At 33.2% G+C, this 23,257-nt stretch overlaps 1 protein-coding gene across 1 annotated transcript in view; it reads right to left on the bottom strand.

Moving 5' to 3' along the window:
* Nucleotides 1-921: 921 nt before the first annotated feature.
* The window catches only part of LOC143240130 (uncharacterized), a 52,870-nt gene continuing 30,534 nt past the window's right edge, over nt 922-23,257 (bottom strand). The window contains exons 8-11 of the mRNA XM_076482103.1: nt 11,090-11,200; nt 3,852-4,133; nt 2,940-3,041; nt 922-2,049 (exon numbers count right to left, since the gene is read on the bottom strand). Of these exons, the coding sequence (XP_076338218.1) occupies nt 1,924-2,049; nt 2,940-3,041; nt 3,852-4,133; nt 11,090-11,200 (621 nt within the window). The 3' untranslated portion in view covers nt 922-1,923. The remainder of the gene's footprint in view (nt 2,050-2,939; nt 3,042-3,851; nt 4,134-11,089; nt 11,201-23,257) is intronic.

The following is a 23,257-nucleotide window of genomic DNA, read 5'->3' on the forward strand; positions in this document are numbered from 1 at the left end:
TTAATTAATTGTTAGGTAGTATTTTGTTTGTCAGTTTTATTAATTAATTGTTAGGTAGTATTTTGTTTGTCAGTTTTATTAATTAATTGTTAGGTAGTATTTTGTTTGTCAGTTTTATTAATTAATTGTTAGGTAGTATTTTGTTTGTCAGTTTTATTAATTAATTGTTAGGTAGTATTTTGTTTGTCAGTTTTATTGATTAATTGTTAGGTAGTATTTTGTTTGTCAGTTTTATTAATTAATTGTTAGGTAGTATTTTGTTTGTCAGTTTTATTAATTAATTGTTAGCTAGTATTTTGTTTGTCAGTTTTATTAATTAATTGTTAGGTAGTATTTTGTTTGTCAATTTTATTAATTAATTGTTAGATAGTGTTTTGTTTGTCAGTTTTATTAATTCATTGTTAGGTAGTATTTTGTTTGTCAGTTTTATTAATTAATTGTTAGGTAGTATTTTGTTTGTCAGTTTTATTAATTAATTGTTAGGTAGTATTTTGTTTGTCGGTTTTATTAATTAATTGTTAGGTAGTATTTTGTTTGTCAGTTTTATTAATTAATTGTTAGGTAGTATTTTGTTTGTCAGTTTTATTAATTAATTGTTAGATAGTATTTTGTTTGTCGGTTTTATTAATTAATTGTTAGGTAGTATTTTGTTTGTCAGTTTTATTATTTAATTGTTAGCTAGTATTTTGTTTGTCAGTTTTATTAATTAATTGTTAGCTAGTATTTTGTTTGTCAGTTTTATTAATGAATTGTTAGGTAGTATTTTGTTTGTCAGTTTTATTAATTAATTGTTAGATAGTATTTTGTTTATCAGTTTTAATTAATTAATTTAACTGATTCATCCTATTTTCACACGTATTTCAGTCAGTTTTATGATAAATTCTGTATGACGATATTGTGAAAACATAACCAGACACCAAGAAAGAATAAAGATTAGCTTTATTAAACATATTATTACATTAGGCTTAGTACAACATTTGATAAACTTATTTTAGTTCCACAACACACGACTAGGTGTATACTACATAATCCAATTTGTTGTCTGTGAAGCTGTACAAATTTCACACTCACTTATTTGCACATTGGAATGTGAACATAACAGGTAAATAACCAACAGTGAGAAATATGAAATATACAACTATATAACATTTTATTTTGCAAAAGTATTAATATAAAGCAATCCAGAGCTCGACACTGTATTTGGTCAGTATCGATAAATTGGTGAAGCATGTGTTTTAAGTAATCAAAACAGTAACAAAAAATAGAAGAGTGAAAAAAAAAAAAAGACTGGATATTGTTTCCAATTGTACATTTGTATTGTTGTTCTCTGACAGTATATTGTTTCCAATTGTACATTTGTATTGTTGTTCTCTGACAGTATATTGTTTCCAATTGTACATTTGTATTGTTGTTCTCTGACAGTATATTGTTTCCAATTGTACATTTGTATTGTTGTTCTCTGACAGTATATTGTTTCCAATTGTACATTTGTATTGTTGTTCTCTGACAGTATATTGTTTCCAATTGTACATTTGTATTGTTGTTCTCTGACAGTATATTGTTTCCAATTGTACATTTGTATTGTTGTTCTCTGACAGTATTTACCTCAATCAGTAAAGGGTATAGAGTTATAAATTACATTCTAGCTGTGTAAGAATTCGTTTACGCATACATTAAGCTAACCAGCAGCCAAAACATACCTCTTGAACCTCGGGCAAGATAAGTTAATGTGGTATTTTCACGGTGTTTGCCAAATAAACAAATATTCCTCTCCACATGATTAATAATGTTTTTCATTCCAGTCACACCTTACTCACCCAACACCATGTAACACCACAATTAGAAAAACTAGATTGGAACTTTTTTCACTCATTGTAGCGTACTAATTGAAATCTCAGGTTGCCTTGGTTGTTTGAAGACAGGTTAACGTACCATACCATTTATCATAATATTAGCAAGAGCATTTCGCCTTTTTCGCCACGTTCCAAGATCCTTTGCATGGTATCTCAGCTGTCTCAACCAATCATTGGACTCCTTTAATGTATCAGCCTGTTAGGAAGATTTATTAAGAAATAAATAAGAATTCATATCTGGTAACTCTTGACGTTAAATGTATAAAACATAAATCTGACTCTAATAGTTAGCATTAAATGTAAAAAACGTAGGATTTTATCTTTATTTACATGAAATGTAAGAAAAATAGAATTATATCTTTACTGACATAACATGTTATTTGATTTTTAACAGTATTTAATTCGGTAGTAATTAATGAAGTGTAAGCAACATAATTATCTATTTCACTTCTTTTTTTGTTTGTTTGTAGTTTAGCACAAAGTTACACAATGGGCTATGTCTACTCTGCCCCCCACGGGAATCGAAAGCCGGTTTCTAGCTTTATAAATCTACAGACATATCGCTATGCCACTGGGGGGAAGGACATTTCACTTCAAAAATATTTGAACTTTCAAACCATAGCCTTGAATTAAAGTAACTGTTTGATTGATAGAAATTAAACACAAAGTTACACAATGGGCTATTTGTGTTCTGCTCATCACGCGTATTGAAACCCGGTTTCTAGCGGTGTGAGTCCGCAGACATACCGCTATGGAACTGTAGGGGGTGAAGGGCGAGTAGAAGTTAAAAAAAAAAAGTAACCACACTACAGTTAATAAAATAACTAATATTATATAACTACATAATTACTGCATACTGTAAAACATTAAAATAACGTATGTATTAGCAATGAGTGAAAACATCACAGTAATTCTTATTATATCACTCAGAGAAGTGATTTACAAAAATATAAATAATTACTTACAAGAACTGTTATTTAGCTAATAAATAATCAGTAATAAGTAAAATCAAATTAATGAATTTATTTTTTCTGCATGTTTCAACTTGAAATTCTAACTATAACAAAGGTCATCGTTGAATCTGACCTTGAAGAAATAAGCTTCCTTCGTCGTGTAATCCTGGACTTCAATTATTTCACAGCTTTCTGGATCAGAACTAATAACACAGTTCCCAAGGTGCATGGGATCCTAAAAAAATATATTAAAAATAAGAGCTAGCGTTATGTCTCCCAAGAGGTTTAAAGTAAAAATTCATTAATGTAACAAGCTAAGGACACAGTTCTCATGGTTTATTTTCTTGTTAAGCAAAAGGCTGTACACTAGCTGCTCTGTGATGTATCTACCGCGAGCCTCGAGACAGATTTTTGGTATTATAAGTTATTGGACACACCGTTGAGCCAAGGTATGTTTGCTTTTTGAGTTTCGCAAAAAACCTACTCTGAAGCGATCAGACTAGTCGTCCCTAATTTAGCAGTGATGGAGGGAAGGCAGCTAGCCAACTCCATCCACCACCAAATCTTGGGTCACTTTCTTTTTACAAAAGAACAGTGGAATTGACCGAGAAATATGTCGCCTTCGATGCACGTTCGATGAACTCGCGACCCACAAATTGTGAGTAAAGCACCACAACCTCCTAGCTGTGCAGGACCATTGCGTTACCAAGATGCAATAGATGTTGGAAAACAACAATTTACAATGCATTTGAAATGTTACAAGACACCTAAATTTAACAATCAGAAAACAACATTGCTCTAGAGCGTGATAAACGGTACATTTTTTTCACTTGAATAATTCTTTGTTTCTTGTTTTCAGTTATGCAATTAGAACGCACGAGCACGTATTTTAATTTGTTTCTAGACACTGGATGTAATTTAAATCGTTTCAAAAGAATTTCAATATAAATCTCAGCCATAGATGTGGGAAGGACAAATGATAAAATCCTAATATTAATGAAGGTTTGATATTAATTCATATTAATCAACATAATTTCGTTCTTACTTTGACTAGCATAAATCGACCATTCTTTTCCTTCAACAGAAGTAACGTAGCATCTTTGATTCCTGTGTTTCTAGGAAACAGGATAGAGTTTTCGTTGGCCAAGTCAGGCTTGTAATTAGAATTCGGCTTTCCTAGCGTAACAAGCAATGCATGAACTGTGTTAAACTTCTGTGGCTTTCCTTTCTTGTTCCATGGCATGTCCGCCATTGGGTAGAAGTGCAGTTTACCGGCCATTACGAAACGAACCTCGTCACGGTTCCACTGGAGTACTTCTAGCGCCATCTGTTGGGAATATAAGTATAGTAATATCATAGTATAAGTACTAATTCACAATAGCAATAATAATGTGGAAGCACAGTTTTGACAACTATTCATCTCTCACATGCTCAACGATATGGAATATTATTTCGCTAAATATTTACGTGTAAGGAAGATTAAAAATCAGATTACCATCAATATGAACAGGAGTTTATATGCTCCTTTAAAGAAGCTTTATCAGTATTTCAGTGAAAAAGAGAGATACTTGAATTACATGCCAGTCATTCTATATCCTGACAAAATAACAAGTGTCTGTATATATGTAAAGACATATTGATTAAGAAACAGCTAAACGAATATCCATGAGAATTTTAACACAAGTTATATTATGTGCACACAAACTTTCATCTCTTGTACAAGTGTTTGTTTCTTTGTTTTGAATTTTGTGCAAAGTTACACGAGGGCTATCCACGTTAGCCATCCCTAATTTAGCAGTTTAAGACTAAATGGAAGACTTTTTTACCAAGTAATAATGGGATTGACCATCACTTATAAATGTACTTCGAGTTCTAAAACCCACCGAAACGGTTACAGCTGTACTTCTGTCTCTAATTACTCACTGAAACATCTATACTACTAGTTCTAACAACCCACCGAAACGGTTACAACTGTACTTCTGTCTCTAATAACTCACTGAAACATCTATACTACTAGTTCTAACAACCCACCGAAACGGTTACAGCTGTACTTCTGTCTCTAATAACTCACTGAAACATCTATTCTACTAGTTCTAACAACCCACCGAAACGGTTACAGCTGTACTTCTGTCTCTAATACATCACTGAAACATCTATATTACTAGTTCTAACAACCCACCGAAACGGTTAGGCCGTACTTCTGTCTCTAATAACTCACTGAAACATCTATACTACTAGTTCTAACAACCTACCGAAACGGTTACAGCTGTACTTCTGTCTCTAATAACTCACTGAAACATCTATACTACTAGTTATAACAACCCACCGAAACGGTTACAGCTGTACTTCTGTCTCTAATAACTCACTGAAACATCTATACTACTAGTTATAACAACCCACCGAAACGGTTACAGCTGTACTTCTGTCTCTAATAACTCACTGAAACATCTATACTACTAGTTCTAACAACCCACCGAAACGGTTACAGCTGTACTTCTGTCTCTAATAACCCACTGAAACGGTTACATCTATACTCCTAGTTCTAACAACCTACCGAAACGGTTAGAGCTGTAATTCTATCTCTAATAACCCACCTAAACGGTTAGGCCGTACTTCTGTCTCTAATAGCCCATCGAAACGTGAAAAATTGTGATTTGTCATAATCTACACGGATACTAGTGACCGTTTTTATATGAGGCTTAAATGAAATAAGCCTGTACTTTGTTTAGTTATTTATATATGATATAAATCTCAACAGCTGTGGGAAAGAGTACACACTTTGTACATCAACATATTATATCAATGCAGCCTTCAGTTCTAGATTCAAGTAATCAGAGGGTGGTACTTAATCACTAAAAAGAAAAATATATTTTATCCACAATGACGAGAAGAAATATCAGGTTAATATGTAAAAAGGAGTGAGTAACTTAGATCGTTAATCTAGAAACATGAAATTAAGTTAGTGTAAAGTGTTAAAATGAAGTTATTAACGCATACAAGTAAAACTTAGCTGCTAACACAGAACAGTAAAATTATGTTAAGTAAAATGAGCAAGGTAAAAGTAAATTTACTCATTAAGATACAGAAGTACACTGTAGCTAGAGGTATAGCTACTAATATAATCAAGTTGTCACAGAAGTACACTGTACCTAGAGGTATAGCTACTAATATAATCAAGTTGTCACAGAAGTACACTGTAGCTAGAGGTATAGCTACTAATATAATCAAGTTGTCACAGAAGTACACTGTACCTAGAGGTATAGCTACTAATATAATCAAGTTGTCACAGAAGTACACTGTAGCTAGAGGTATAGCTACTAATATAATCAAGTTGTCACAGAAGTACACTGTAGCTAGAGGTATAGCTACTAATATAATCAAGTTGTCACAGAAGTACACTGTAGCTAGAGGTATAGCTACTAATATAATCAAGTTGTCACAGAAGTACACTGTACCTAGAGGTATAGCTACTAATATAATCAAGTTGTCACAGAAGTACACTGTAGCTAGAGTTATAGCTACTAATATAATCAAGTTGTCACAGAAGTACACTGTAGCTAGAGGTATAGCTACTAATATAATCAAGTTGTCACAGAAGTACACTGTACCTAGAGGTATAGCTACTAATATAATCAAGTTGTCACAGAAGTACACTGTAGCTAGAGGTATAGCTACTAATATAATCAAGTTGTCACAGAAGTACACTGTACCTAGAGGTGTAGCTACTAATATAATCAAGTTGTCACAGAAGTACACTGTAGCTAGAGGTATAGCTACTAATATAATCAAGTTGTCACAGAAGTACACTGTACCTAGAGGTATAGCTACTAATATAATCAAGTTGTCACAGAGGTACACTGTAGCTAGAGGTATAGCTACTAATATAATCAAGTTGTCACAGAAGTACACTGTACCTAGAGGTATAGCTACTAATATAATCAAGTTGTCACAGAAGTACACTGTAGCTAGAGGTATAGCTACTAATATAATCAAGTTGTCACAGAAGTACACTGTACCTATAGGTATAGCTACTAATATAATCAAGTTGTCACAGAAGTACACTGTAGCTAGAGGTATAGCTACTAATATAATCAAGTTGTCACAGAAGTACACTGTACCTAGAGGTGTAGCTACTAATATAATCAAGTTGTCACAGAAGTACACTGTACCTAGAGGTATAGCTACTAATATAATCAAGTTGTCACAGAAGTACACTGTAGCTAGAGGTATAGCTACTAATATAATCAAGTTGTCACAGAAGTACACTGTAGCTAGAGGTATAGCTACTAATATAATCAAGTTGTCACAGAAGTACACTGTACCTAGAGGTATAGCTACTAATATAATCAAGTTGTCACAGAAGTACACTGTAGCTAGAGGTATAGCTACTAATATAATCAAGTTGTCACAGAAGTACACTGTACCTAGAGGTATAGCTACTAATATAATCAAGTTGTCACAGAAGTACACTGTACCTAGAGGTATAGCTACTAATATAATCAAGTTGTCACAGAAGTACACTGTAGCTAGAGGTATAGCTACTAATATAATCAAGTTGTCACAGAAGTACACTGTACCTAGAGGTATAGCTACTAATATAATCAAGTTGTCACAGAAGTACACTGTAGCTAGAGGTATAGCTACTAATATAATCAAGTTGTCACAGAAGTACACTGTAGCTAGAGGTATAGCTAATAATATAATCAAGTTGTCACAGAAGTACACTGTACCTAGAGGTATAGCTACTAATATAATCAAGTTGTCACAGAAGTACACTGTAGCTAGAGGTATAGCTACTAATATAATCAAGTTGTCACAGAAGTACACTGTAGCTAGAGGTAAAGCTACTAATATAATCAAGTTGTCACAGAAGTACACTGTACCTAGAGGTATAGCTACTAATATAATCAAGTTGTCACAGAAGTACACTGTAGCTAGAGGTATAGCTACTAATATAATCAAGTTGTCACAGAAGTACACTGTACCTAGAGGTATAGCTACTAATATAATCAAGTTGTCACAGAAGTACACTGTAGCTAGAGGTATAGCTACTAATATAATCAAGTTGTCACAGAAGTACACTGTACCTAGAGGTGTAGCTACTAATATAATCAAGTTGTCACAGAAGTACACTGTACCTAGAGGTATAGCTACTAATATAATCAAGTTGTCACAGAAGTACACTGTAGCTAGAGGTATAGCTACTAATATAATCAAGTTGTCACAGAAGTACACTGTAGCTAGAGGTATAGCTACTAATATAATCAAGTTGTCACAGAAGTACACTGTACCTAGAGGTATAGCTACTAATATAATCAAGTTGTCACAGAAGTACACTGTAGCTAGAGGTATAGCTACTAATATAATCAAGTTGTCACAGAAGTACACTGTAGCTAGAGGTATAGCTACTAATATAATCAAGTTGTCACAGAAGTACACTGTACCTAGAGGTATAGCTACTAATATAATCAAGTTGTCACAGAAGTACACTGTAGCTAGAGGTATAGCTACTAATATAATCAAGTTGTCACAGAAGTACACTGTACCTAGAGGTATAGCTACTAATATAATCAAGTTGTCACAGAAGTACACTGTAGCTAGAGGTATAGCTACTAATATAATCAAGTTGTCACAGAAGTACACTGTACCTAGAGGTATAGCTACTAATATAATCAAGTTGTCACAGAAGTACACTGTAGCTAGAGGTATAGCTACTAATATAATCAAGTTGTCACAGAAGTACACTGTACCTAGAGGTATAGCTACTAATATAATCAAGTTGTCACAGAAGTACACTGTAGCTAGAGGTATAGCTACTAATATAATCAAGTTGTCACAGAAGTACACTGTAGCTAGAGTTATAGCTACTAATATAATCAAGTTGTCACAGAAGTACACTGTAGCTAGAGGTATAGCTACTAATATAATCAAGTTGTCACAGAAGTACACTGTACCTAGAGGTATAGCTACTAATATAATCAAGTTGTCACAGAAGTACACTGTAGCTAGAGGTATAGCTACTAATATAATCAAGTTGTCACAGAAGTACACTGTACCTAGAGGTATAGCTACTAATATAATCAATTTGTGACAGAAGTACACTGTAGCTAGAGGTATAGCTACTAATATAATCAAGTTGTCACAGAAGTACACTGTACCTAGAGGTATAGCTACTAATATAATCAATGTGTGACAGAAGTACACTGTAGCTAGAGGTATAGCTACTAATATAATCACGTTGTCACAGAAGTACACTGTAGCTCTGTACCTAGAGGTATAGCTATTTAATATAACAGTAAAATTTCAACTTATTGAAATATAGTCAAGTTATTAAGTAAAATTAATTGTGTAACATGTATCATAAGCAAAGAGGAAATAAACTCGTTTTTACAGACATAATTTTGAAGCCGTAGTAAGTTGAGTATCATGAACATAAACAAATAAAAACAACAGGTACATCAATGCATGTATCATTAACAACAACAGGTACATCAATACATGTATTACTAACAACAAGTACATCAATAAATGTATCACTAACAACAACAGGTACATCAATACATGTATCACTGACAACAGGTACATTATTACATGTATTACTAACAACAACAGGCAGATCAATACATGTATCACTAACAACAACAGGTACATCAATAGATGTATCACTAACAACAACAGGTACATCAATACATGTATCACTAACAACAACAGGTACATCAATACATGTATCACTAACAACAACAGGTACATCAATACATGTATCACTAACAACAACAGGCACATCAATACATGCATCACTAACAACAACAGGCACATTAATACATGCATCACTGACAACAACAGGCACATCAATACATGTATCACTGACAACAACAGGCACATCAATACATGTATCACTGACAACAGGTACATTATTACATGTATTACTAACAACAACAGGCAGATCAATACATGTATCACTAACAACAACAGGTACATCAATACATGTATAACTAACAACATCAGACACATCAATACATGTATCACTAACAACAACAGGTACATCAATACATGTACCACTAACAACAACAGGTACATCAATACATGTACCACTAACAACAACAGGTACATCAATACATGTATCACTAACAACAACAGGTACATCAATACATGTATCACTAACAACAACAGGCACATCAATACATGTATCACTAACAACATCAGACACATCAATACATGTATCACTAACAACAACAGGTACATCAATACATGTACCACTAACAACAACAGGCACATCAATATATGTATCACTAACAACAACAGGCACATCAATACATGTATCACTAGCAACATCAGACACATCAATAAATATATCACTAACAACAACAGGTACATCAATATATGTATCACTAACACAACAGGCACATCAATACATGTACCACTAACAACAACAGGTACATCAATACATGTATCACTAACAACAACAGGTACATCAATACATGCACCACTATCAACATCAGACACATCAATACATGTATCACTAACAACAACAGGTACACCAATATATGTATCACTAACAACAACAGGCACATCAATACATGTACCACTAACAACAACAGGTACATCAATACATGTATCACTAACAACATCAGACACATCAATACATGTACCACTAACAACAACAGGTACATCAATACATGTATCACTAACAACAACAGGTACATCAATACATGCACCACTAACAACAACAGACACATCAATAAATGTATCACTAACAACAACAAGTACATCAATATATGTATCACTAACAACATCAGACACATCAATACATTTACCACTAATAACAACAGGCACATCAATACATGTATCACTAACAACAACAGGCACATCAATACATGTACCACTAATAACAAGAGGTACATCAATACATGTACCACTAACAACAACAGGTACATCAATCCATGGGCACAGATCGCTGCTTTAAAACTAATTTTTACTGATTTCCTTTAGATTCTGTTGTTGATTATTAGACTAAATGTTTCAGAATCATGATGTTAGCAGGCTTGAAATTATCAGTGAGAACCATGTATAAGAGGCTGATTTATATTTAAATGGCTGGCATGGGTGTTAAAACATTAATTAAAGTACAAAAGTTAACCTAAAGATGATCCCAGAAGGTCGGAACGTTGTTCTGTACTTCAATTTAATTAAAGTTTCAATACCCATACCAGCCGTCTTGAGAATACATTTTGACTTCAAGTGTGCTTCTCGTCATCACGAACTATGTATCTCTACATCTCTTACCTTTCGTAGTTTGATACTACCAATATCGACTCCGTTCGATAGTCGTCGGTTTGAGCTTGAGATAATCGATATCCTTCTCCAAATCTTGGTTTCGCCCACTCCTTTGGTTTGCTAGTTAAAAACAGAAAGTGTCTTTAAACCCTCATGTTCTAACATGATACACAGTTATTGACTTACGTAAGATACAGCTAAACCACATTATTAAACATGGCAAGTTCGCCTGTAGTTTACGTAAAATAAACTTAGCTTATTTTTCAAACATACGATCAGCATCTTTCTCTATCACAGAACTTTGTAAGTTAAATATTCAGTACTAATCATTTGTATGTGAAACTCCTACGTGAAGTTGAAGTCAGGAGTTCATAGGTGAATCGAAGGATGATCCATCAGATAAGATTCCTGATAGAAGTCATACTAATTAATAACAGGCGCTAAAGAAAAGCAACCAACAAGAACAAAGATATAGCACGTGCTATTTATATTGGGATACTGCACTCAAAACAGTAGATTTCCAATTTACAATAAATCAAATTACAGTTACAATTACATATAAAACTTGATAAATCATAACTATGTTTTAACAATGGACGCCTTCTGAGTAGTGTCAATGACTGGAAGCACAAGCAATTTATAGAAATACAACCAACAACTTGATGCAAACATGGAAAACAACCCGCATTTCCCTATAACTGGGTTTATTGTCCATCCCGGAAGTAAGATACTGTTACACTCAAAGAACTTCCTGTATGTGATCATATACATATGGGTTACCAGTATATTTACCTTAAACGTGTCACACAAAAGGAAGAATAGTGTGGGTTAGTACCCGCAGCCTCTGTGAATTTATCGGCACAAGATCTGACGAAATAAAGTTAGGCCTAGCAGTCTTTCCTTCAGAGACGAGCACAATATTCATGTGAACAATGGAAGTTGAAAACAATAGCAACTGGCTAGTTCAGATTAAGATTTGAAGGTAAAGTAGTTCACACGGAAAGAACATGTTTGCACAGTGAAATATTAATGAATGCACGTCTCTCACTCACTGTTTACGTCTTCACTTACGTACGTTTGGATGCCTTCAGTTAATTAATTCTTACTTTAGGTAACTTTTGGTATTCTCACGAGTACAGGTTACTAATTCCTACTTTAGGTAACTTATAATGCAAGAGATAGACATATTGTTTTTCCTTTGGCAATAACATACAACTTACTCATTCCAAATCCGATTTTTATGGATAAAAATTATAATTAAAGAAGCCAACATTCGTGGATGAATGCAGCATATCTCCTTCACGCAACCCAAACATGTTTTATTATTACACCAGAAAAATCGAAAACTGTCGACATTACTGTTTAGGAACTACAATAGGTTCACAAAACGGAATATAGTTCACCAAAACCCCACACTGTTTTCTTCACTAAACATTTGGGCAAAACACAAATTCTAAATTGTCTACATCTCTGTTTGGGACCTGCAAACACCACATAAGTTGGCCCAAATGTAGCAAACTAATTTACTAAAGCCCCTAAAATTGTGTTTTTTTTTACCTTTTAAATCTCCAATTAAAAGAACAGAAATGAGTATATTCCACAGTTTTGTACATATACATATATTTGTACGGGACTTGTAAAAGTTATTTTTTCATCAAATCCAGGTAAATTGGCCTAAATAAGTCGGAACACTCCCCCTTCAAAATTATGTTTTTTTGAGTTATCGTCACCCTATATATCTCCTAAAAATGTGTAAGTCCACATTACATATGTGTGGGACCTGTAGGAGAGTATCTTTGTACCACACTCCATGTAACTTGGTTAAAATATGGCCGAGAAACTCACCAAAACCACAAGTGTATGCTTTTCTTCAGTTCTGGCTTCCTAAAAAGACTAAACTGTACAAATACAATATTTTTGTAGGTCAATGTGTAGGCACATTAAGATTAATTTTTGTGACAATTTTAATCTTGACTGACGTAAATATGACTGTACAAGAGCCCAAAATATGCATTTTTGGTTTGTTTGACGTTTGTATTAATAAAACCCTTAAAAAAGGTCTAACTTAAAAGAGTTATTAGAACAGTGTTTAACCCTGCCATGTTTCAAGTTAAATAATGCAAAGTTGTTTCCCTATGTAGACACAATAATAATTTTTCTATGCACCAAACAATGATGCTAGCGGTCCTCCAGTGGCACAGCGGTGTGTCTACGGACTCACACCACTAGAATCCAAGTTTCGATACCCGTGGTGAGCAGATCACCGATAGCCCATTGTGTAGCTTTGTGCTTAATTTCAAACAAACAAACAAATGATGCTAGCGCAAATTCTGTCAGTGTAAATTATTTGAGAATACTTTAGAAATCCGTTGGGTGCTGTTACACAACATTATTAACATGTGAACTAAAACACTGTTAGCTAAAATCGCGATCGTTACTTGTGCAATGATAATCCAGATACATTAAAATATTAATTTCCGTGATATTCTGTAATGACACAACAATAAAGGTATCTGCAGCTAGAAAACATGTTAAATTAGCGATACAGATTCATGTTGAAAATTATTAATCTGGTTATGATTTATTCAAGATTTTCTTGTATATCGTGAAAATAACACGTTTATCATTAGTAACTTTATTTATTCATTAAAACTTGGATTTAACAATGTACATACTTTGATAAGTTTCATATTCACAGCATGAGTGGGATGAACCAATGGCTTAGTTCCTGTTGTACAGCTTTAAAGATAACTTTAGATGAGTTGATAAAAATTATCCATTCTTGAGGATGATGCTCAGTGCTTTATTCTTCAATTAAGGAATCAACATTTGTACAAAAACATAAAGCATGATGATGTATGACTCTGGTAGTCACTTCAATAAGCTGAAACTCTTTCTCCCAGAACTAATAAATACCTTCACTGTAAACGAGAACCAAGAAGTTCCCCATGTTGTTTTGATAGAGAAAAGTCAAGAACCAGATAAATACTTTTACTGTAAACGAGAACCAAGAAGTTCCCCATGTTTTTTTTGATAGAGACAAGTCAAGAACCAGATAAATACCTTTAGTGTAAACGAGAACCAAGAAGTTCCCATGTTGTTTTGATAGAGACAAGTCAAGAACCAGACAAATACCTTCACTATAAACGAGAACCAAGAAGTTCCCCATGTTGATTTGATAGAGACAAGTCAAGAACCAGATAAATACCTTTACTGTAAACGAGAGCCAAGAAGTTCCCCATGTTGTTTTGATAGAGACAAGTCAAGAACCAGATAAATACCTTTACTGTAAACGAGAACCAAGAAGTTCCCCATGTTGTTTTGATAGAGACAAGTCAAGAACCCGATAAATACCTTTACTGTAAACGAGAACCAAGAAGTTCCCCATGTTGTTTTGATAGAGACAAGTCAAGAACCAGATAAATACCTTTACTGTAAATGAGAACCAAGAAGTTCCCCATGTTGTTTTGATAGAGACAAGTCAAGAACCAGATAAATACCTTCACTGTAAATGAGAACCAAGAAGTTCCCCATGTTGTTTTGATAGAGATAAGTCAAGAACCAGATAAATACCTTTACTGTAAACGAGAACCAAGAAGTTCCCCATGTTGTTTTGATAGAGACAAGTCACGAACTAGATAAATACCTTCACTGTAAATGAGAACCAAGAAGTTCCCCATGTTGTTTTGATAGAGACAAGTCAAGAACCAGATCATTTACTTCTTACTGTGTGATCAGATGGGGAAGTTTATGTTGAGGTGTGACAAGAATAGAATTACTAGATGAAGATGATTCATTGTCTTCTTCACAGGATAAGTCCATATGACAATCCATATGAGATATTTAATGAATTGTTCAGTTTTGCCAAATGTCCAAAAGATTAGTCATACAAAAATAACAATTATATGATGTTTGGACTTGCAACACATCATGAGAACTACAAATAGTATACTTTCTCTCTACTTATTCAGCCACTGTGTTAAGCCAGTTGTGGAAACTGTACAACCCACATATAGAACCAAATGATTTTCTTGGTCACCAGTGTTACATAATGATAGTAAGCTACCTTTATCTTATACGTGATGTATTTCGTGTAATACTTAGTCAAAACTGTTTGGATGATTTTGGCATTTTTGGACTTTACTTGAACTGGAGGCAACCAGCATTTCAAACCATTTCCTATAAAATATCAAATAATTTATGTTTAAAGAACTAGAGTTTAAAATATTTTAAACAACAAAGTTTTGTGGAATTTTATTATATCACGAGTAAGGTGAGAGGAAGAAGATCGAACTTTCTTTTTGTTTGACTATGCGCGGAGCGAGGCGAAGTGATCAACTGAGTAAGTGTAAGGCAGCTGAGAGAGAGTTTGATTCCGTTCCTTCTGTACACAATCAAGAACTTCTCGAATATTGTAACAAACCGAGCATGATTCCCAGGAATGAGAATGAAGCAAAACCAGTGCAATTCGTCCTAGTTATATTGGGAACAAATAGCATATATGAATATTTGGAATTTCGTTCCAGTACATAACAGCCACAGTTTGAACATATGATACCTTTACGCGCTAAACTCTCCAAGTAAACTTAATTTTACAGCATAAGTCTATTGCACAAAGTTGATTTCTAATAAAATATTGATATATTACAATAACCCGAAATCTACAAAAGAAGAGCAAATTCTGATTACATATTTGAAATTAGCAACATCAGATTACTATAAATTTCTTGAATTTTCTCACATAGCAAAAATTTTGTTTTCCAGTGTAATATGTTCCAACATTGCAGTAATTGTATTACATCGTGCAATAAGATATTACTGGATATAATGTAAAAATACAATAAGTACCTTGTAGTATTAAAGACTGTGGAGCTACGTTTCTGTAATAATGTATTTCTAAGGAAGTTGTACATTTGGTCACCTTATCCAAGTTCTGTTCCTAAGTCTATACCTGAGTGTTTGTACTTGGGCGGTGTCTGTATGTGTTACTAACAATGCAGGGCATGTTTAACTATCTATGCATGTTTCTATATCAGTGGCACCTGTTTAACTATTTTTATTGTGTGCCTCCTTAACTGTCTGTGTGTGTGTTTCTATGTAGCGTTTGTTTAACTATTTGTCTGTAAGTGTTTCTTCCTATGTAACGTCTGTTTAACTATTTGTCTATGTGTGTTTATATCTATATAGTACCTGTTTAACTGTCTGTTTATGTGTGTTCCTAATTATGTAATATCTATTTAGTTATCCATCCATGTATGTTCCTTTCTATATAGTGCCTGTTTAACTATCTATCCTTGTGTGTTTCTACCTATGTAGTACCTATTTAGCGATCTATCCACATATGTTTCTTCCTATGTAGTTCTTGTTTAGCTACCTGTCCTTGTATGTTACTACCCACGTAGCAACCTAGCTAACTGCCTTTATGTCTCTTTATCTATTTAGCTGCTTGCCTAGCTAACTGTCACAGCGTATTTCTTTGTACATGCCTACCTAGATAGCTTGTCTTTTTGCATATCTCGATGTCCACCTAGCCAACTGCCTTTGTGTCTCTTTATATACTTAGATGTCTAAATAGTTAACTTCGCTTATATTTTTCTATCTATGTCGGCGTCGACCTAGATAACTGCTTTTGTATATTTCTATCTATGTACGTGTTTAGTTAGTAAACTGCATCTGTGACTTTCTATCTAGATAGTTGTCTCCCTAGATAGGTGCCTTTACTTATTTCCATTCATGTAGGTGTGTCCATAGGTAACTACACATGTGTCTTTCTACCTGGCTTTCTGCCTGCTGCGTATTTATTTATTTCTCAATATCTCCGCGTGCCACTCTCTGAATCTGTTTCAGCCTATTTTTCTGGGTGTTAGGTCATTTCCCAGATGTTCCAATTATATATTCATAACATAACTTGTCAGCGAGTTTTATAAAAATTATTTAAGTGAAAATTACTTGACGTTTGTGTTTCTTAACGACTGATATTCAGAACGTTTAGAAGATCCTGTGTCCATACAAGAGGCAGTTTTTTAATAACAGATGTTCAAAGTACGTGCACTATATTATGTGTATGCGAAACACAGCTTAATACCGCACGAAAACGAGAAGCCTCGAGAGTAAGAAACAAGAAAAAACCTGGCCTACTTTTCATTTAACGGAACAGTGAGCGGCCTTTGCTACGCGCAAGGTTGTTTATCGAAGGCTAAACTCGTACTTTGCAGCTAAATGAATTCTGGGACACCTCCCTCCGAGCTGTCGTTGACAGACCAACTACAATTTATTGTTCAACTAATAATAAAACATACTCCAATCCATTTGGGGAAAGAACCGTAGGAATCAATACATTCGCTGGATCTTCATAAAACTAAGTTACAAACTAAAAACTTTCAGAAATTCCACTCGAACTGGTTACTAGTTTTCTTCTTCTTTCAGCCAGTTTGTGCATAATACAAAATAAAACGATTCTTCTGTCAGCCAGTTTGTGCATAATACAAAATAAAACGATTCTTCTTTCAGCCAGTTTGTGCATAATACAAAATAAAACGATTCTTCTGTCAGCCAGTTTGTGCATAATACAAAATAAAACGATTCTTCTGTCAGCCAGTTTGTGCATAATACAAAATAAAACGATTCTTCTTTCAGCCAGTTTGTGCATAATACAAAATAGAACGATTCTTCTGTCAGCCAGTTTGTGCATAATACAAAATAAAACGATTCTTCTGTCAGCCAGTTTGTGCATAATACAAAATAAAACGATTCTTCTGTCAGCCAGTTTGTGCATAATACAAAATAAAACGATTCTTCTGTCAGCCAGTTTGTGCATAATACAAAATAAAACGATTCTTCTTTCAGCCAGTTTGTGCATAATACAAAATAAAACGAGTTTCAAATAGCATTAATAGCTTGCATGGAATGGTGTTTTACTAATTTATGTCATGTGTGTTTTTATTATATCAAAGACATATCGAGCTACCTGCTGAGTCCACCGAGGAGAATCGAACCCCTGATTTAAGCGGTGTGAATCCGTAGACTTACCGCTGTACCCGTGGGGGACTTACTAATCCGTTTCAGCTACATCTTCATGTGGAATGTGTGTTTTTTCTTGGGGAATGTCCAATAAGCAAAACAGATGCTGAGAAATTATTGTGTTCAAATCTACATGGGAAACTGGGGATTCTATACTGAACTTAAACACTTGACTCTGTTACTGTTGTGTGTTTAACAGGTCACCTGAGCTCTGTTCACAACGGAGAACCGAACGTTTTAAGTCCGTAAATTTATTTATTTTTTTTTTTTACCCACTGATGGACTTGAACTGAATGTTTATACTACAGACAAGCAGGAACCGATTCGTAGTGGGTAACATTTTGGATCACTCGTGTCACCAAGTGCTAATTTCATTATTGAAAACTGCTTGTATCGTGATTAATACACTCACTTACAGACATGTAGTGTTACAGATTCGTTATATCAAATATACGTAAATACAAAGGGTTGTTATGAAGGTGGCACATGTTAAAATTGGTCGTATTAGATGGTCAACACATGTTAAAATTGGTCGTATTAGATGATCAACACATGTTAAAATTGGTCGTATCAGATGGTCAACACATGTTAAAATTGGTCGTATCAGATGGTCAACACATGTTAAAATTGATCGTATTAGATGATCAACACATGTTAAAATTGGTCGTATCAGATGGTCAACACATGTTAAAATTGGTCGTATCAGATGATCAACACATGTTAAAATTGGTCGTATCAGATGGTCAACACATGTTAAAATTGGTCGTATTCGATGATCAATTCTTCGATGTCAAATCTTATTCTATACTTTCTGAGATCTAGCTACAGATTAGGTTAAAAACATTCATTTTACGTCTCATCATGTTACTTTAGTAGAAATCAATAGTGAAAATACGATCCACTATAGCACTGAACTCAATAAATAGTGAAAATACAATCCACTATAGCACTGAACTCAAAACGTCTAACATTAGATAACTTTTTTTTTTACTGATTATCTTATTAATTTATCGGTTCTGGTCATTTTAGGTAATAAATGTTTAGAAAGGGAACATCACCGACAGCATAACAAATATTAGTTATTACTTATGGATAATTTCGCTTTTCCAGACTTGGAACATATAAACATATTCATAATTATTGTTTCAATAGTTGATATTCGACAGATAATTATACAGGGTGTTCGGAAAGTCACGGGGCAGTTTTGTAATCATATTTTATTCAGTTTATTTCAAGCCAGCAACTGATAGCGGTGTTTAGAAACAAAATAAGAAGGATCCAGGCCTGTATTGATGCCAACCGGGGTTACTTTCAACATTGTTTATAATTGTCATTCATATTTATCTCCTGTATTCTATATTGAAACATGTCTGTTAATAAATATATAAGTGCACAGTAACTTTCCGAACACCATGTATTATAACCATAGCTATATTATCAGGAGTTCATATTCACTTAATAGCTATATATCATTGGTCACACAGATTTTTTCAAATGATAATTGTTGGGTTTTTTCTCTAAGCACATAGCTACATAATGCTATGTCCACTGTGGGTAATAAATCACGATTTTTAGCGTCACAAACCCTTAACCTTACGGCTGCGCCACCGGGAGAATTTTGCAAAAGCGCTAAACGGAAAGAAATAATAGGAACATACCTCAAGCTAGCAGAGTCTAGTAGGTGCGTGTGTTGAGGTGTTCTACGTCAGTAAAGTGACACAAAGGAACACTTTTCTGCGCCTTTTCCAGGGCCCACACTTGCAGCCTGTTAACCATAGAAACTGTTCTTATATTCGCATCAGCGCAGCCTTAGACACAAAACGTTTGAAGGTCGGACCATACGATCACCACCAAACAATGAGCACTTGCTGCGAGGCTTCACTTCAAAAGACTGCTGAGCTACGTCATTCCACGCGTTCTAGAGAGACTGCGTAAGCAAAGTTTGATTTCGTATACAAAATATTTAGTTGTGACAAACCGCGGAATTCGAAGCTCCGCCGATTTTTAGAATGTGAGCGTATGACGTAATCATTCCTGGATTGTATGGAACTTAAGATAAATAACATTCTCGTTAATAGTTCTATGTAAATAAAAAATACTCATTAGAAAACGACGGATAATTAAAAACAATTCAGTTGTAGTTGTATGTATTCATACAACACATTATAATATTTACTGATATTAGTGTATTGTAGTAGTAGTTTATGTATTCATACAACATATGATAATATTTACTGATATTAGTGTATTTTAGTAGTAGTAGTATGTATTCATACAACACATTATAATATTTACTGATATTAGTGTATTGTAGTAGTAGTAGTATGTATTCATACAACACATTATAATATTTACTGATATTAGTGTATTGTAGTAGTAGTAGTATGTATTCATACAACACATTATAATATTTACTGATATTAGTGTATTGTAGTAGTTGTTTGTATTCATACAACATATTATAATATTTACTGATATTAGTGTATTGTAGTAGTAATAGTATGCATTCATACAACACGTTATAATATTTACTGATATTAGTGTATTTTAGTAGTAGTATGTATTCATACAATACATTATAATATTTACTGATATTAGTGTATTGTAGTAGTAGTAGTATGTATTCATACAACATATGATAATATTTACTGATATTAGTGTATTTTAGTAGTAGTAGTATGTATTCATACAACATATGATAATATTTACTGATATTAGTGTATTGTAGTAGTTGTTTGTATTCATACAACATATTATAATATTTACTGATATTAGTGTATTGTAGTAGTAATAGTATGCATTCATACAACACGTTATAATATTTACTGATATTAGTGTATTTTAGTAGTAGTATGTATTCATACAATACATTATAATATTTACTGATATTAGTGTATTGTAGTAGTAGTAGTATGTATTCATACAACATATGATAATATTTACTGATATTAGTGTATTTTAGTAGTAGTAGTATGTATTCATACAACATATGATAATATTTACTGATATTAGTGTATTTTAGTAGTAGTGGTATGTATTCATACAACACATTATAATATTTACTGATATTAGTGTATTGTAGTAGTAGTAGTATGTATTCATACAACACATTATAATATTTACTGATATTAGTGTATTGTAGTAGTAGTAGTATGTATTCATACAACACATTATAATATTTACTGATATTAGTGTATTTTAGTAGTAGTATGTATTCATACAACACATTATAATATTTACTGATATTAGTGTATTGTAGTAGTAGTAATATGTATTCATACAACACATTATAATATTTACTGATATTAGTGTATTGTAGTAGTAGTAGTATGTATTCATACAACACATGATAATATTTACTGATATTAGTGTATTGTAGTAGTAGTAGTATGTATTCATACAACACATTATAATATTTACTGATATTAGTGTATTGTAGTAGTAGTAGTAGTGTGTATTCATACAACACATTATAATATTTACTGATATTAGTGTATTGTAGTAGTAGTAGTATGTATTCATACAACACATGATAATATTTACTGATATTAGTGTATTGTAGTAGTAATAGTATGTATTCATACAACACATGATAATATTTACTGATATTAGTGTATCATAGTTGTTTCTATTTTCATTCAGCAGTGATTTCTTCCACTGCCTTTTACTAACACAGTAAAAACTGATGGCGTTAGACGACTACATTATATATAACAAATCTGTTACACAGACATACACAACAGCCACGTGTAAACTACACATTTAAAGAAGCAGCGTCCAGATTAGGCATTTAGAACAGCAACGCGTTTACAATAGACACAACAGCCACGTACAGACAATAGTAACTTACAACATCGGGTGGACTGTAGTCATTTAAAATAATAACGCGTGGACCATAAATATTTATAACAACAATGTATAACAATATATACCGTTGCAAACAAGAGACATTTATAAGAGTAACGTTTGAAAATAGACCGTTATTACAACAATGTGTGCACTGTAGCCACTTGCAACAGTAATGTGTAAAAAGTTTACACTTAAAATAACAATGTGTACACTATAGCTGCTTACAACAGTAACGTGTAATTAATAGACGTTTACGACGGTAACATGTAGAAAATAGACTTTACGACAATAATGTATAGACTAGACTTACAACATCACTGTATAGAAAGACATTTATAAAACAAAGTGTAAATTATAACACTGACGTGTGGACTAAACACATATAACACCACGTACAGACAATAAATACACTTTTACAACATCACTGTGAAGATTGTAATAATTTACAACAATAACGTGTAGACCATAAGTATTTACGAAAACAAGATTTCAAGGAGGCAGATTGTGTTTTAGTTTGCCCGAAGTTTCATACGTTTTAAAACATAAATACATCTTAGTTACTAATCTAAATAAATCACAGTAGAATTTTGCGGTATCTGTATAGTTATTTATGTTTTCTGTTTTTTTGGTTATTCAACTGTTTATATAAAACCTAAAAAAATAAAAGTTTAATATCCTTCATGTGCGAAATTTTAAAAGGTTTGTCAACTTATGTTCAGTAACAACAGAGTTCATAAAAGGTTTGTCAACTTATGTTCAGTAACAACAGAGCTCATAAAAGGTTTGTCAACTTATGTTCAGTAACAACAGAGTTCATAAAAGGTTTGTCAACTTATGTTCAGTAACAACAGATTTCATAAAAGGTTTGTCAACTTATGTTCAGTAACAACAGAGTTCATAAAAGGTTTGTCAACTTATGTTCAGTAACAACAGAGTTCATAAAAGGTTTGTCAACTTATGTTCAGTAACAACAGAGTTCGTAAAAGGTTTATCAACTTATGTTCAGTAACAACAGAGTTCATAAAAGGTTTGTCAACTTATGTTCAGTAACAACAGAGCTCATAAAAGGTTTGTCAACTTATGTTCAGTAACAACAGAGTTCATAAAAGGTTTGTCAACTTATGTTCAGTAACAACAGAGTTCATAAAAGGTTTGTCAACTTATGTTCAGTGACAACAGAGTTCATAAAAGGTTTGTCAACTTATGTTCAGTAACAACAGAGTTCAAAAGTCGTAGCTAAAGCCTTTTTCACTTTATTTTTTATTTATCGTTATGTATTTTAAGAAAAATAAGTTTAATAATTTATTT

The sequence above is a fragment of the Tachypleus tridentatus genome, chromosome 1, assembly GCF_004210375.1.
Source record: "Tachypleus tridentatus isolate NWPU-2018 chromosome 1, ASM421037v1, whole genome shotgun sequence".
NCBI classification, from domain to species: Eukaryota; Metazoa; Arthropoda; class Merostomata; order Xiphosura; family Limulidae; genus Tachypleus; species Tachypleus tridentatus.